This window comes from Dipodomys ordii, unplaced genomic scaffold (genome assembly GCF_000151885.1).
Source record: "Dipodomys ordii isolate 6190 unplaced genomic scaffold, Dord_2.0 Scaffold50, whole genome shotgun sequence".
Lineage (NCBI taxonomy): Eukaryota > Metazoa > Chordata > Mammalia > Rodentia > Heteromyidae > Dipodomys > Dipodomys ordii.
The window spans coordinates 546046-563575 of NW_012267266.1; the positions used below are offsets into that span (position 1 = coordinate 546046).

The 17530-nt window shown below is 37.4% G+C and overlaps 1 protein-coding gene across 4 annotated transcripts in view; it reads right to left on the bottom strand.

Moving 5' to 3' along the window:
* Positions 1 to 17530, bottom strand: part of Arhgap26 (Rho GTPase activating protein 26) — a 462007-nt gene that overhangs the window by 182605 nt on the left and 261872 nt on the right. For all 4 annotated transcript variants that reach the window (XM_013020413.1, XM_013020415.1, XM_013020414.1 and 1 more), the window contains one exon: positions 1720 to 1807. In XM_013020413.1, coding sequence (XP_012875867.1) covers positions 1720 to 1807 — 88 coding nt within the window. The remainder of the gene's footprint in view (positions 1 to 1719; positions 1808 to 17530) is intronic.

Here is a 17530-nt window from a genome sequence, read left to right on the forward strand (position 1 = left end):
GTGGGGCCTGAACTCTGGGCCTGGGCGCTGTCCCTCAGCTCTTCAGCTCAAGGCTAGCACTCTTACCACTTGAGCCACAGCGCCACTTCCGGCTTTTTTCTTTTTGCTTATGTGGTGCTGAGGAATCGAACCCAGGGCCTTAAGCATGCACGACAAGTGATCTACCACTGAGCCACCTTCCCAGCCTCTATAACTACATTTCATAGTCACTGGATAGCTTTTAAATGCAAAAAGTCTGACCCAAACTAAAAGATTCCCTTTTCAGTCAATGACTCATCAATCATCAACAGCATCTGAGGATGTATATGAGAAACTACACATTTACAACACCTGGGCTTAAACTCTCATCTTTCCAGCAGCCTGTTATTGCAATCAGTACACTGGGAAAAACTTCTGTAGGTGCTTTGCTCCTGAGTGCCAAAAGACTAGAACCCCTAACACTAGGCATGTTTTATGCAAATTTTATCCTCTGGGTATGTTTAAGTACAGATGTGAGGGTTTTATTTTCTAATAGTTCAAATAATAAACTCAATACACTGTATATAGTTTATGGCTGTGCTATCAGATTCCTTAATCCAAGTCTTCATCATCCCTTGCATTACACTCCTGGTTCCAATGTCCCAATTAGCCTAAACTACCAATTTGTTTCCTGTGGCCTTCTTCCTCTGCTTTCCAGCAAAGTAAATTTTCACAAAACTTAGACAAAAGCTTACATGATTCACAATTACAGTTTTCCTTTCTGTTTAAGATTATATACCACTTCCCTGTATAACTACACTACAAAGTACAGTACTGCTGCTCTTCCAGTCTAACAGAAGTTTCAGTGTATACATGAAACTGAGATGTGGGTGGCAAGTCAGTAACACGAGGGAAGAGAAGAAATGTAGCAAGTATGAATGTGCGTATATACATATATTTTATATTTATATATATATATATATATATATATATATATATATGGAAAATTGTCTCTCCAGCAACGTAAAATTTCCTAATCTAAACAGGAGTTCTACTACAGCCATATTCACAATTTTAAAGACCAATGTAAGCAATGTAGTCTTTTTCCCCCCATATCTTAGAGTTCATTTTGATTAGCATCATTTTATATGGTCATATGTACATAGCTATTGAGCTATTGTGATACTCTGGTAGAACTATCCTAGAAATATACTATTTATTACAAATGAGGGAAACCATGGAGACTATGTTTCTTTGGGTCTAGCTTACTTCACATAATATGATTTATTTTCCAAGTCTTCCATTTCCTTATCAATGGGGCAATGCCATTCTTTCTGATGGATGCTTAGAATTTCACTGTGTATATATACCGCAAACGATGTATTCTTACAAAGCACAAAATCATTACAATATATAAGGCACATAGGCATGAAGTCTCAACAGAATGTGATACATAGCTTCTTAACAGATTATTTAGGGAGAAGATCACATTTTAGGTTCTGTTTGAGGCTAATTATGATAAATATTTCTTACTGAGATCAAAGCTTTCCAAATCACCCATGGCACCCCTGTACAATGACAATTCATCAACCAGGGAAGATATGCAATCAAGTTGACCAGCTAAACTAAATGCAAGGGCACAGAAGCTCCTTTTACATTGCAAACACCCACTTAACAGCTCTCAGGAAGCTGAAAATAAAACTTCTTCCTAACTACATGAGAACTAGCTGGCATAGTGTCCTCCAAGTGGAAAGTCCCTACCTTAGATAGGTCTTCAGAGCACTAGTGATGGTTTTTATCTCCCATTCGGCACAGATATCGGTTTCAGTTTCTGAAGCTGTTTTAGGGTCTAAAATAAAGAAAAGACAATGTGTAAATCAGAGCATGAAATATAACAAGCACACATAAAAACATTCAACCTTGTTAGAAATGGGAGAAATGCAAACTGAAACAAAAATGACACATTATTTTTTTTGTCTATTACGTCAAGGAAAAGTTTAAAAATCCAAATGTCTGGGAAAAAAAGGCAGTGAAACAGATGCTCTCATAAATTCCTGGAGGCAGCAGAGATAAATGCAAGTTTTGAAAAACAATTTGGCAATATGCATCATCAAAAGTCTTAAAAATGTTTATACCCTCTGAACTGGTAATCCTATTTCTCACAATCTCTCCTCAGAAAGAGAAAACATGAGAAAAGTTACATATCCTAGAAATATTCAGCATATGCTACTCTTTATAACAGTGAAAGGGATGGGCAGAGAAAGGAGACAACCTAAATGTTTGACCACAGAAGAGTGGCTCAGTGAATTACAGTATGTCTCCCTAATGGAATACTGTGTTGCCATTCTCATGATGCTATGTAGCATGAAAAATGTGTATTACATAATGTCAAGTAAAAAATGATAAGAAAATTGTGAGAAACCCATATTAACAAAAGTTGAAAGGAAATGCTCTAAAATTAAATTAGTGGCTGGGTTTAAACAGTGGAACTTTTTATTCTTTCTAAACTGTACATGATTTGATCCCATTTCTTTCACATAAATTTGAAACTGCCTTAAGCCTAGATATGCAATGAGCCACTGACATAACTCATCATTTCTTCCTGATCATTTTTTCTTTCTTTTCTTGCATGGAATTTTAAACATATATCCACATGTGCATGCTAAGCGTATTATCAGAGAAGCAACAGAGAATGCTTATAGTCTCCCTGAGCAACACATGGGCAGTTCAGAAGAAGTGGCAGAGTTTGAGAATTGTGAATGGCTTGATAGGTCAGCAGAACCTCTCCCTGTTGCTGGTGAGGTGGGTCAGAAACTGGTGAGAGACAAGTACAGTTTCTGTGTGTTGATGGGAGAGTAAGACAGATTGCTGAAAGGCCAGGATTTGTCCAATGGTTCCCAATCCTCTTTTCTTCCTGTGTTCTGCCTCCTCCTTAGTTGTGGAGCTACTCTTTCCTTGTTCCTTCCAGGGAGACAAAGGAGATTCAGGGCTGACAGATCAAAGATTCAAAGGTATCATCTCTGGCAATGGCTTCAGGGATGGCCCAACACCTCAGCCAGTCCAACCGCCACAAACTTAGGACTTTTCCAGGAGACAGACAGCTCTTTGTGGGCTTTTACTTGTAAGGTTATTTAACTACCAGATTCTACCGTATGGATTTTCAGAATAAGTCCAAATATGGTTTCAGCTCTTGTGTCTAGCTAGGCCTTTTTAATGATGGAAGTGTATCAGTACCCTTCTTTCTCCCCTAAGCTTGTCATTCAGTAGGAGGAGGCCAGAACGTCATAAATGGATTAAGGATGTACCCTCTAACTGCATGTTCACTTGACATTTACTTGCTGGTGAGACAAAAAAGGTCCTCAACTTCAACATGAGCCTCCTGAAGGCAAAGCAATTGTATGATATTTTACAGGTGAGCTTGGGCAATAATAAAGCCCACCTTGTCACATGAAACAAACTAGGAAGGACCCATGATTTCTTTCTTTTCAAAATTTTTATTGTGATTGAGTGGTTACATAATTTCCCAAATTTCACAGTAATGTGGGATAGAAATGCTTAAAGTCACAAACGCATTCTAACTTTCATGGGGCAAATTGTCTATGATGATTTATTTCTGAAGCCACAGAATGGTAGATCTCACAGAGTTCTATCACAGCAAATTTCTTTTAAAATGTTTGAAAATATGGTTTTTCTAATATCCAAAACTTCTGGAGCTTCTTTTTTTTCTTTTTTCTTTTTTTTGTGTGTCATCCCAAACTTGAGAATGGTTTCTTCCTGCAGAAGCCTATGCCTCTAAAAGCTGTGTTTTGTGTGACCTTTTCCCTTTCCCCTCACAGTATGCATGGAGAGCTGCCACACTGCATGGTTTCTGGATGCAATACAAATGTTACTGTACATTTTTCTGAGGAATAATCCTACTTCTACCCAAGAAGATTGAACATGAAGCAAAACCAGCAGCAGTTGGCAGGTCTGGGAGCTGTGAACTGTTCCCTGAACCACATTTAGCAAACTAATGATTAGCTTCCACTTATTCGTCTCTGTAACCATAGGAATATTGCGTAACATTACAGGGAGTCAAATTACAGTCCGGCTAAAGGGCTTTTTATAGCACTGATGAGGCAAGGCTCCTAACTTGAGCACATCCATTTTAATTCATTTAATATCCAAATTGAATACAGGTTTTCAAGCCACCCCATTTCCAGAAAGTGCTGCCAATTTCCATACCTCCTTCCTGTGCTCCCCTCATTTACAGAAACTTCCTGGTAGCATCTGAATGCGTTGCTGTCATCAACAACTTTTCTGTAGGACTCAGGGTATTTCTTTTCACCAAATCCCTTGACTATTGGAGACTTAAACCCAAACAAATATTTCACAGAGATCTCTCTGCAGACAACATTCTCATCTCTTGGGTAAATACTGTACCAACAAGCAGGACTGTATAAAAGTCCTTAGGACTTTTTGAGGAGTAGATTCTATAGGAAGTACATTTAGAAACTGCCCAATTGTCTTTCCAAACAAGGTTTGGGTTTACAAAAAAGCATCAAGCAGGTGATGAGCAAAAAGGATCACCTCTTCCACCCACTCATGACTGAATTCAGAAAAGTAGGAGAGAGCTAGGCATGGTGGCATGTGCCTGTAATATTACCTATGCAGGAGATACATCTGGATAAAAACAAGAGATGCTGTCTGGAAAATGAACTAAAGTAGAAGTGAACAGGACTGTGGTACAGTGCCATGAGGCCCTGAATTAATACCCCTTTCTTTTCTTTTCTATTATTTTGTTGATTAAAAAAGAAAGAAAAAAAAAGGAAAACTAGGAGATAGACCAGAAGAAGTACTGCAATAGGGTGGTCTCAGAAAGGTCACACTGTACCAATCCTGAGTTATTTAGTTTAAAACTGTGCTGATAGCCCACTTATTTATCAGGCAATTGTTTGAGAATTTGTTGTTGGAGGATTTAATTTTTCCAGTTCCAAGTATATTTTAGATATGAGACCCTTATCCGTTGTATGGATAGTGAAGATCTCCCAATCTGTGGGCTTCTATTGATCTTGCTAGCTATGTCCTTTGCCATGCAGAAACTCTGCAGCCTCATGCAATCCCATTTGTCCAACTTTTGATTTGTTGTGTGTTCTGGTTCTCTATTGAGAAAATTTTGGTCTGTGCCAAGGAGACCTAGTGTTTCTCCTATTCCTTCCTATAATGTTTTCTGGGAGTCTGCTTTGACTTTGAGGTCTTTGATCCATTTGGAGTTGATTCTGGTACAGGGTGACATATGGATCTAACTTTAGTTTCTACAGGTATTTAATCAATTTTGCCAACACCATTTGCTGAAGAGGCTTTCTTCCATTCTATTTTTTTTAGCTCCTTTATCAAAGATTAGGTGGCTATAGGTCTGTGGGTTCACTTCTGGATTTTCAATTCTATTCCATTGGTCCTCAGGTCTCTTCTTGTGCCAGTACCAAGCTGTTTTGATTACTATGACTTTGTAATAGAGTTTGAAATTTAGTATTGACGTTCCTCCGGAACTATTCTTTCTGTTAAGGATCGTTTTTGCTATTCAGGATCTTTTATTGTTCCATATGTATTTTTGGATTGCTTCTTCTATTTCATTGAAGAATAAGGTTGGAATATTAATAGGTATCACATTGAATTTATAATCTTGGAAAGTATTGCCATTTTCATGATGTTGATCCTTCCAATCCAAGAGCATAGAAGGTTTTACTCCTTCCTAAGTTCTGTTTTTATTTCCTTTTTCTGGTTTTTAAAGTTTTCATAATAGAGGTCCTTCACTTCTTTGGTTAAGTTAATTCCTAGGTATTTTATTTTTTGTGGGGCTATTACAAAGGGAGTTGCTTTCCTGATTTCAGCCACGCTCTTCTCATTGTTGGGCATACAAAAGACCCATTGATTTTTGAGGGTTCATTTTATACCCTGCTACTTTGCCAAAGTTTTGAATCAGCTCAAGTAATTTGGGAGTGGCTTCAGTGGGATTCTTTACATACAAGATCATGTCATCTGCAAAGAAGGAGAGTTTTACTTCAGCTTTCCCTATTTGGATCCCCTTTATATTTGCATCTTGTCTTATTGCTGTAGCTAGGCATTCTAATACTAAAATGAAGAGAAGTAGAGAGAGTGGACATCCTTGTCTCATTCCTGAGTTTAGAGGAAATGGCTTTAGTTTTTCACCATTAAGTATAATGTTGGCTGTAGGATTGTCATATACTTCTCTGAAGAGCAAATAAGAATGGCCAATAGACACATGAAGAAATGCTCAACCTCTCTAGCCATAAAAGAAATGCAAGTCAAAACAACACTGAAATTCCACCTCACCCCAGTTAGGATGGCTAGAATCAAGAACTCTAGTAACAACAGATACTGGAAGGGAACCCTATTGCATTGTTGGGGGGAGTATAAACTTGTTCAACCACTTTGGAAAGTAGTATGGAGATCCCTCAAAAGACTCCACATAGAACTCCCCTATAACCTAGCAATCCCACTTGTGGGCATTTACTCAAATGATAACAAACAAGACCATACTAAAGCTACTAGCTCAACTATATTTACTGCAGCATTATTTACCATAGCTAAGAAATGGAACCAACCCAGATGCTCCTCAGTAGATGAATGGATCAAGAAAATGTGGTACACACACACACACACACACACACACACACGCACACACACACACACACACACACACACACACACACACACACACACACACACACTGGAATTCTATGCCTCCGTCAGAAAGAATGACATTGCCCCATTTGTTAGGAAATGGAAAGACTTGGAAAAAATTATATTAAGTGAAGTAAGCCAGGCCCAAAGAAACATAGGTCCTATGGTTTCCCTTATTTGCAATAACTAGTATATGTCTGGGACAAGCAGAAAAGGTCAAAAGCTATGTACATATGACCAGATAAGATGATGTTAAGTGAAATGAACCCCAAGATAGGGACACAAGTGGTTTTTTCTTTCTTGCTATTGATTCTAACTTATTTATAATGTACCTTGTGATTTTTTCGTTTCTATGTTCCTCCCCCACAGTATAACCCCTGTTTTCACTGTATTTGATGTCAGTGCCCTGCATCTTGAAGGGAGAAAAGAAAATGCTTAAATAGGGATGCAGGTTGACCCATTATAACAATGAGATGTATAAGATATTATGTTGAAAAACGAACTATATAATTTAGGCAGAAGGGGGGCAGGAGGGAGGGTAGTGTAGTTGTAGAGGTGGGAGGAAAGGGATGGTAGGGGAAAAACAAAGGAGGAGGTAACAATGCTTGATAGGAAATGTACTTATTACCTTGCTCATGTAACAGTAACCCCTCTGTACAGTATTTTTACAATAAAAAATGTATTTTAAAAAAACTGCGGAGCAGGGCGCCGGTGGCTCACGCCTGTAATCCTAGCTAATCAGGAGGCTAAGATCTGAGGATCCATGGTTCAAAGCCAGCCTGGGCAGGAAAGTCCATGAGACTATCTCCAAAAAAACCACTCGAAAACCGGAAGTGGAGCTGTGGCTCAAGTGGTAGAGTGCTCGCCTTGAGCTGAAGAGTGTAGGGACAGCGCCCAAGCCCAGAGTTTAAGCCCCATGACCGACAGAAAAAAAAAAAACTGCCAATAAACAGATACATTCATAATAACATGATGTAGTTCAATTAAATATTTTTTACTTCTAACTAAAGTTAATATATGCACTTGGTAAAAATAAATACAAACAAATATATATATACATTAAAAAGTAATATGATTCTATAGTATAACCATCTGCTAATGTGTATGTATATATTCCTATTTCTAACAATCTATGCCTATTTAAGTACCTATATAAATAAATAAACCTTTTCATTGGCATGCACAAAGCCATGTGTGGATCCCCAGGTAAATCAAAACCACAAAAGGAAGCAAGCTATGTATATAACATTCTGTGTAATGCTCTTTTAATTTGACAGTCTCTTATAAAACTGTCCCATATTGGCATATAAACACAATTACTTTGCTGTACTTTATTGTATAGATGCACCACTGTTTATTATTGGAAATGAAGGTTTGCTTAGGGTTTGCTATGATGGATAATGATATAAAACTGTTTCTTTGAATACCATACCTGTAGAAATAGGTGCATTTTTAATTTCAAAAGATATTGCTCAGGTACCCTCAGAGGTTTAGGTTTCAGAGATTCCTTCCCATATCTTTGACAGCAATATGTTGTCACAGACTTTGATCTTAGCTAGTAGGGTTATGTTTAAATTTTTCTCAATTTGCATTTTTAAGAAAGAGAAAGATAAGAATCCTCTCCAGTGTGTATTTTTAACATGAGATTTATTTATTGTTTTACAAGTGTATAGTTCTATGAGTTCTGACAATGTAACTCCATGTAATTACCACCACAATCAAGGTATTTCTATCATCTTCCAAAACACTCTGTATGCCATTATCGTCAAGCCTCTTTCTCCACCTTCACCCCTGGCAACCACTTCCACAGAGCACAATGCTTTTGAAATCTATCTATGTCATTACATGTACCAGTAGTTTAATCCTTTTATTACTGAGTAGTACTCAATGTTATGGATATGCCATAATTTGTTTATTCACCCACTAGTTGATGGACATTTGAGTTCTTTTCAACTGTAGCCGTTGTAAAGCTACCACAAATATTTTGCAGAGGTCTCTGTGGACAACATTCTCATCTCTTGGGTAAATACTGCACCGACAAGCAGGACTGGGTAAAAGTCCTTAGGACTTTTTGAGGAGTAGGTTATATAGTCAGTACTTTTAGAGAATACCCAACTATCTTTTCAAAATGTTTGGGGCAGTTTGCATTCCCACCAGTAATATATGCAAGTTCTGGCTGATCTACAACCTTGTCAACACATAATCTGATCAGTCTTTTTAACTTTCAATTATCTTAGTAGGGATTTCCTTAATGAATAGTGGTGTTCTCATGTGCTTTTTGGTCATTTGTGAATTTTCTTTAGTGATTTTTTTTCTTCCCCAAATCCTTTGTCTATTTTAAAAATTGAGGACAATAGGTACAGGCTCAAGTAGTAGAGCTCTAGTTGTGAGTGAAAAACTGAGTGGCAGTGCAAGGCCATGAGTTCCAAATGGGTTGGTTGTGTAACTGAGATGTAAGAATCTATTAAAATGTACTTTGGATATAAATAATTTATCATACATGTTTTCCAAATGTGTTCTAATCTGTAGATCATCTTTTCTTTTTAACAGTACTAGAACTTGAGCTCAGGGCCTTACCTCACTTGAGCCCTACCTCCAGGGAAAAAGTATCCCCCCTTCTTTTTATTATTGTCTATAAGTAGTTGTACAAAGGAGTTGTCATTTAACAAAGCAGTTTATAAATATAATACATCTTGACTGATGTAACCACTTTCAACATTCTCACGCATCTGTCCTCTACCCACCCCCCCTTCCATTACTCTTAATTTTATAGGGCATACATTGGATTCTTGGCTGCCTTCTTCCTCTCTGCTCTCTTCATTCCTCTCTTTACTCTCATCCCCTTGACCCCACCCCATCACTTTTGAGCACCCACTTCCTGGTGGGTACCATTGTAAAAAGAAATGGAAAATTTTATATTGAGTGAGGTCAGACCCAGAATGACAAATTTTTCCCTTATATGTGGAAACTAGATTTATCTTATAAACGTATAAGTAAATACATTGGGTGGTATGCAAATGTATAATAATGTATTAACTGAAATACAGTATATTCAAGGGAAAACTCAAATAGTGTAATTCCTTAGACAGGCAAAATAAAACACCAGAAAAAGGAAACTACCTTTTTAAGAAGAAAAATTTTTAATGAGAACAAAGTCTAACTCATCATAATTTTCTTCTATAGTTCCTGTTTTTTTATCCCACCTAAAAAAAAAAAAACTAGATGAATCACAAAGATTTTTCTCCTAGAACTCTTTACTGATAGTTCACATCTAGGAATATGATCTATTGCAAACTCATTTTTGTATACAGGGTCAAGTAAGGACTAAGTTTCATTTTTTCTCTATATGAATGTTCAACTGTACTAATGGCATTTGTTTGAAAGATCATCCTTTCCTTGGTAAGTTACCTTGACCCTTTAAGCAAAGATCAAGTGACCATGTGTGGGTCTTATTTCTAGACTCTTATATTTTCTCAACTGATTTATATGTCAGTTAATAAATACATACAGTCTTACTTTCTGCATAGAAAGGTGCAAAGTATTTTTTTTGCAAGTCCTGGGGCTTGAATTCAGAGTCTAGGCACTGTCCCTGAGCTTCTTTTTGCTCATGGGTAGCACACTACCACTTGAGCCACAGCACCACTTCTGGGGCTGTTTTTCTGTTTATGTGGTACTGAGGAATTGAACCCATGGCTTCATGCATGCTAGGCAAGTACTCTACCACTAAGCCACATTCCCAGCTTACTATTTGGTTTTTATAAAATATCTTTTGCTAAAATTTTGAACCTTTCCCATTCTTTAATTCTATTACATCTTTGATGAGGAAGTTTATATAGCAGATGTAATCCCTTCAAGGTTAGTTTTAATATTTGGCAATTTGATCACCATACGTAAGATATAGAACCAACCCAGATGCCACTCAGTAGATGAATAGGTCAAGAAAATGTGATATATATATACATATATATGAATTCTATGCCTCCATCAAAAAGAATGACACCACCCCATTTGTTAGGAAATGGAAAGACTTGGAAGAAATATTAAGTGAAGTAAGTCAGACCCAAAGAAACACAGGTCCTATGGTTTTCCTTATTTGCAATAACTAGTATATGTCTAGGATAATCTTACCAGACAAGCAGAAAAGGTCAAAAGCTACGTACATATGACCATATAAGATGATTCTAAGCAAAATGAACCCCAAGATACAAATACAAGAGGTTTTATCTTTGTTGCTGTTGTTGTTAATGTACTATGTGATTTTTTTGTATGTTCTTTCCCCATGGCATAACCCATTTTCACTGTATTTGATTCTGCCCTACATCTTGTATATACATTTTTCTGCTTTGGGGAGGGGAAGGGAAAAAACAAAATGCTTAAACAGGGATACAGGTTGACCCATTGTAACAATGAGATGTACAAGACACTATGTTGAAAACGAACTTTACAATTTCAGGGCTGGGAGAGGGAAGGGAGGGGCTGGGGAAGTGGGTAGGGAAGGGAAAGTAGGGGAGAAACAAAGGAGGGGGTAACAATGCTCGATAGGAAATAGACTCATTACCTTACTCATGCAACTGTAACCTATTTGTACAGTATCTTTACAATAAAAAAATATATATTTAAAATTTTGGCAATTTGAAAAGAACATTTGTTTATTCTAATTATTTTCTAATCATAAATTCAGACATCTTAAAAGCCCTATTTACTTCCCTCCCTTATTTAGTGCCCAACCCAAAGTATCCCCAGACACTCTGTTTTGAGATCTGAAAGTTCTCCCAAATCCCTGTTTTAGGAAAGCTTGGGTATAATTTCCCAAGAGTCTACAATTGGAGTAGGGTATGTGGAGCTTCCATTTGTGGTCCTTCCTCCTTGGGAACATAGGATTCGAGTTAGTAGCTCCCTTCCTGCCTCCTGAATAATCAACCCTTCATCCAAATAGTCAATTCCCTCCTAATCATGTTATTATTTGTTCATTCCCTTTGCTGGTGAGTAAAACTGGAGGTTTTTCTCTTTCCTCTCCTAGTCTCACATGCCTATTTCAAAATCTGGGAATTATTTTCACTCATTATTATGCAAGCCTTTAGGTATTAGACACCATTATAAAGAAGAGGGTGAAATGAATTGGAATGTACTATAAACATGTGTGGAAATATGAACTCTCCCTCTGTATAACTAATGTAAGCTAATAAAAGTATATCACTTCTGAATCTCTTCAGAAAGAAGTTCTTGGTTGCTTTTATTTATGGTACTCTGTGAAAAGATGTGGGAAATGAGGGGCACAGACAAAAGGAATGTAGACATTCAGGGTCCCAGAGATATGGGTGAGGCATGTGACACATGGTAATTTAAAGCACTACTTGGTTTTATAATACCTTTCTGGTGTTCTCCATAATGCTAACTCCAGTTTCGATATTATAAAAATAAAGGGAAATTTTTACAACATAATGTAAGAAAAACAACCATGATAAATTTGCATTTTTTCACCATCACAGTGAAACATGATACAAAATAAAGGATAGAAAGTTTTCAACGGAATAAAAAATAAGGTTCTCAGTCAACACTTTCCTGTCAGCAGAAAGATATCCACTATGTACAGATCAAGTAAAGGGCTAGGGAAAACGCATTTGAGGAACAACATAATAAAAGATAGTCTTCTGCCCAACTTCAAGCACAGCCCAAGCTACCCTCAGCGGGACACAGCATACCCATGGGGGAAAACTACTTTCTTTGGTAGCCAGAACACTACAGAGATTAGAACCTAGGCAGTGAAATCAGACTAGGGAACAGAAGTGAAGGAGTACCTTGTTAATTCATGGCAAGTGAACTCTGGGGAAAGTCCTAGAATTCTGAGAGAGGTAGAGAAGGACCACAGCTTTGAGCTAATAGAAATAAACCCCATTTTCCCCAGGGCTAAAACCCAATGCCAGCACCACTAAATGAAAGATTTGTGAATATCTAAGAGTTGGCTGGGCTCATGTACAAAAACATCTTCAATTTCATATAAGAGGATGATTCTAAATAGAAAGTAGCTGCAGAAAAAAAAAGCATTTATCCAGAGCAAATTTAACAACAAACATCTATCAACTTCTGAGTCCAGGTTTAATTACATGGAAGATTTTTTTTAAAAAATCTATGTATTTGGCTAAAATACACAGACCAAAGCATCTTGTAAAGTAATTCAGATAGCACCTGCTATATAAATAAAATTTATGAAAATATGGGGACTATGGAGCAAGCCATCAAAGTAAAATAATAAACAAACTGAAAGAATAAGATGAAAGGTAAAAGTAAGCTAGTAAAGTCAATAAAAATTCAATTATAAAATAAGGAGTAGCGATAATATAAAACAAATCAAACCAACAGAAATTTCAATGAGAACATTTGTTAGAATGCAAAGAATCAGGGGGTTTAGAGAGGTGTAGAGAGCCAGCCAATGGGCAAAGTGTCAGGTACCAAGTTTGAATCCTGGTCTTGAAACAACAACAACAACAAAAAAACAGAATGAAAAAAAATCAGGAAAAAAAAACATTAAAATGGTGAAATATGAGGATCATATGCTTCTTAAAATTCTGAGACTTGCAAAATAACAAGCAGAAAAGAACTTGTTCTTTAGAAAAATGGATCCCTTAAATAATAAAGATTGATTATATGGTGATATTTAAAAGTAATGGAAATGGAAAAGATTTTCCATTACATAGTTACTGATCAATTATAAATATGCTTGAGGCAAAGGGGGTTTCCACTTTGTATTAATATATTACAGTTAGATTTTAAGGGAAACAAAGATGTTTGGAAACTCTGGAATGGGGTCTTTAAAAATGTAATTCATCACAGAGAAGAAAAATGAGATGCTGAATTTCATAAAAGTTTACCCTCTCCCATGGAGACATTCATCAAAGTGCACTTTAGATTGGTAAAGAATTGCAATTAGCCAACATATACAAGAAGAGGAGAAAGATTTTAGAAGGTTATATAGAACCTCTACACAGTTCCTAAGAACATCAGACTGCAGAAGAACTTCAGTTAACATGGGAAATTAAGACACTGTCTAGTGTTCTGTGCATGCCTGTTTAAAACCCGCAGCATATCTAGACACCAGTGGCTCACCTGTAAAACTAGCTACTCAAAAGGCTGACTGGTTAAAGACAGCATGTGCAGAAAAGTATGTGAAATTCCATCTCCAAAATAACCAGCATAAAGTGGGGAGGGAAGCATGCCTCAAGAGGCAGAGTGTCAGCAAAGCAATCAAGCTAAGAAAGCTCCAGCTCCCGAGTTCAAATACCAGTATTGTCAAAAAATAAAATAAAAAGGCTATAATATAGACATAGTGTGAGTCCAAACTTGCAAACATATGAATCTAGTACTTTATTATTTTAAAATACATGCTATAAAACATCATATTAAGAAGATGATTATATAATGAAGCATTCTGATATAAAAACTCAATAAAGAGACAGGCTTCATTGTCTCACACCTATAATCCTAGCTACTCAGAAGGCAGAGATCTGAGAACCAAAGTTCCAAGCCAGCCTGGGCAGATAAATCCATAAGACTCTAATCTCTAATTAATCAGTAAAATTTCAGAACAAGAGATATAGCTCAAATGGGAGAGCACTGACCATGAGCAAAGAGAGAGAGAGAAAGGCTTCTAGTACAAGACATAGTACTGGCACACAAAAAAAACAAAAGTCAGTAAAAGTTGTCTGTGGTCTGCAATCTCTTGTTTTCTTCTTTATGCTTTTCCTATTTCATTAAATTTTCTACAATGACTCATAACTTTAAATCTTAAAGCAATAGTTATTTAAAATATATATAGAAAGGAAAGACATTCACTGTTGAGCAGGCCTACGGCTGATTTAAATATATATATATATATATATATTAAAAGATTTATTTTATTTAATATTCAAAGGGGGGAACCAGAGGAGATATAGAGATTTTTTTTTATTTGGAGGAATTTTCAAGTCCTCCTGAGTCCTTTTTTGTTATCCAAAGAATAATGATGTCTGTTGCTAGGAGGAAGAGACAGAGAAGCACTTGATGTCCGCCAGCATGAAGTGCGGAACTGTGCTGCATTTGCTATGAGCAGCTCTAGCAAGCTTTCTTAAGGAGTCCTAATCAGTAAAACAAAAACATTCTCAAAACACTGGCTCTCATCTTGCTCTTCTAACCCATACTCCCCCAGTGTATTGGAGTAAAAAAAAAAAATAAACTTGTGAGCAAAGTTAGTCTCTGGTTTTAATTCTAAGCCATACTTTCAATAATCACAACATACTGTTCTACTTTTGAGAGCCTCAGAACAAATAAACCAAACCTTACACAGTGCCTAGCATGAAACATAGCAAAGGAAGAGTGGGTGAGAAGTTCTAGTCAAGTCCAGCCATTTCAGGGAAAGGAACACAGGAGCCCACTTTATTTCACACTCTTGCCTAGTATAGCCAAGCCAGGTATCAGTAACATTAATGAAGATGAAAGCATATTCCCAGAAGAGGAGACAGAGCTGGGTGTTGGGCCCTGACCTACCAGGTGGCTCTGTTCTGTGATTGTGAGATTCAGACTTAACAGGAGAATCAATCTACCAGTCTCAACTTCAGCCAACCAGATCTTGCACTCTGTTTATCTCAGCTCCGGATTGGTTTGGATTCCAGTGGATCTGAACTGTTCTGGAAGAAGCAGCTGGCCTTGTGACTTTCAGACACTAGTTACTACTTTTTCAGAACATTCCTCAGATGTTCATCATTATATTTATATCCCTAGGAAAACTGAGGAAAAGAGCAAGATAAATATCTTGTTTAAGGGCCACTAAGTGGAGTGATAAAAACTGGCTCTTCTGAAAAACCATTCTTTTGCTCAGACAACTGAGCCAAGGTGATTCTTTTTTAGATTAGCAAAGTAGTCTAAAATGTCATATTTCTTTTCAGCAGTGTCATCTTACATAATCATCTGTCTTTGAAATCTCGCTGGCCTTTCTGCTCCCCCACATCCAGTTGGTTAAAAAATCTTGCTGATTCTCTCTCTACAATGATTTTGAGCTTGTCCTTTTTATGACCTCCAACCAGCTGCTTGGTTCAGCCTTCAAGGAAGTATACTCCGACGCATCTATTGTAACTGTCTTTTTCATGCATTTCCATGATCAAATACATGTTCCACATTGTTGCCAGATCATTGTCCTAAATCAAGAATCTGATCCTTTTCCTCCTGTGTTAGACATGCTTCTCTCACCCACCAGAAGCCATTATTCTAGGAAAGTATTCCTCTATTATTCTATCAATAATCTCCCTGAGTCCACTGGGTTTCATGAACTGACCCTGTTCCTGCACCGCCCTTTCCCCCACCTCCTATATCCCCAGAGATGGGCTCAGGCTCCAGGCCATCTGGACCCATCTGCTGTACACCACGTGGCTGGCCCCAAATTGAGAAATGACTCACGTGAATGGCCCCATACTAGACAATCAAAGTCTTTTCTGTGGCCCTTTGCCAAAAGTGTCCCCAAAGATACTCTCTTTTGAGTGATGCAAGCTTCCAAGGCTGCTGTGGCTAGACCTATCTGGGACACTCCCATAGAAAGTAAAGCCAAGAGAGAAGACCAAGACCAAAACCAAGACCAAGACCAAGACCAAGAGATGACACAGATAATGAGAAGCTAGAATAGAGAAGGGGGAAGGCTTCAACTGAAGGAAAGATGCCCTGGAGACCACAGTCACCACCATGCTTCTGTCAACGTGGATTTATCACCTATAGGAGCAAACAAACACTCCCCCTTTCCTGTAAACTATACTAAATTGTTTGCTTGACAATTTTATGTGCAAGAATCATAGTATATGTCACTCCACTACCTAGAACTTTTAGTAGCTTCTCATTCCCTTCAGAAAAACAAAACAAACATACAATCAAAACTCTTCAGCACAGTATTCAAATTCTTCAATGAAAGAGACCACCTTATCACTTCAGCTTTAACTCTCTTGTCCCAGACTCATCTTTTTTTTTTAATTGTGAAAATACCGTATAGAGGGGTTACAATTACATGGGCAAGATAATAAGTACATTTCTTATCAAGCATTGTTGCCTCCTTTTTTCAGACTCATCTTTTGTTAATGGTACTGGGATTTGAACTTAGGATCTTCAACTTGCGAGTGGACACTCTACCACTAAGCCATATCTCCAACCTTTATTTTTTTTACACTGATTATTTTGAAAGAGGGTCTCATTTTGTTCCCTAGATGTGCCTGAACTTTAATCTCCATATTTTAGGCTTCCCATTGTAGCTGGGATGATAGGTAGATACCACCACACCTAACGTCTTCCAGAGTTGGAATCTGATGAATGTTTCTGTACAAGCTGGCTAGAACTAGAATCCTCTTGTCTCAGCCTTCCACATAATCACAATGACAGGCATGGGCCACTGCCCCTAGTTGAAAGGGAGTGTTTTTAATTATTTTTGCCTGGGCACCATGTTCCTTCCAACTTAGCCTCCCAAATAGCTAGGAATACAGTCTTGAGCCACTGTGCCCAATGGCCAGCTTTTATTTCTTTTCTCTCTTCTTCCTTTATCTTGCTTTTCTTTTTTTTTTTTGTGGCACTGGGGTTTAAAATCAAAATTCACACAAAATTAGGGAAGTGCTCCATTGCTTCTAACCCTCAAGTAATTCTGTAAATATTAAAATCATCATCATCATCATCATAGTATCTTTGTCCTGATTTCTTTCTCCATGCTATTACCCATATTTCCTCATTCTGAATTTTCTTTTACTCTTTCCTTCAGTACTCAGTCTTCCAGGTCCAATGCATACTAAATGCTAATATATTTTTACATTTACAGTTCAGAACATGTATATCTCACCCTACTAATCACCTACTCTTTCTAAGGCTTAACTGGTAGCATCTGGTCATC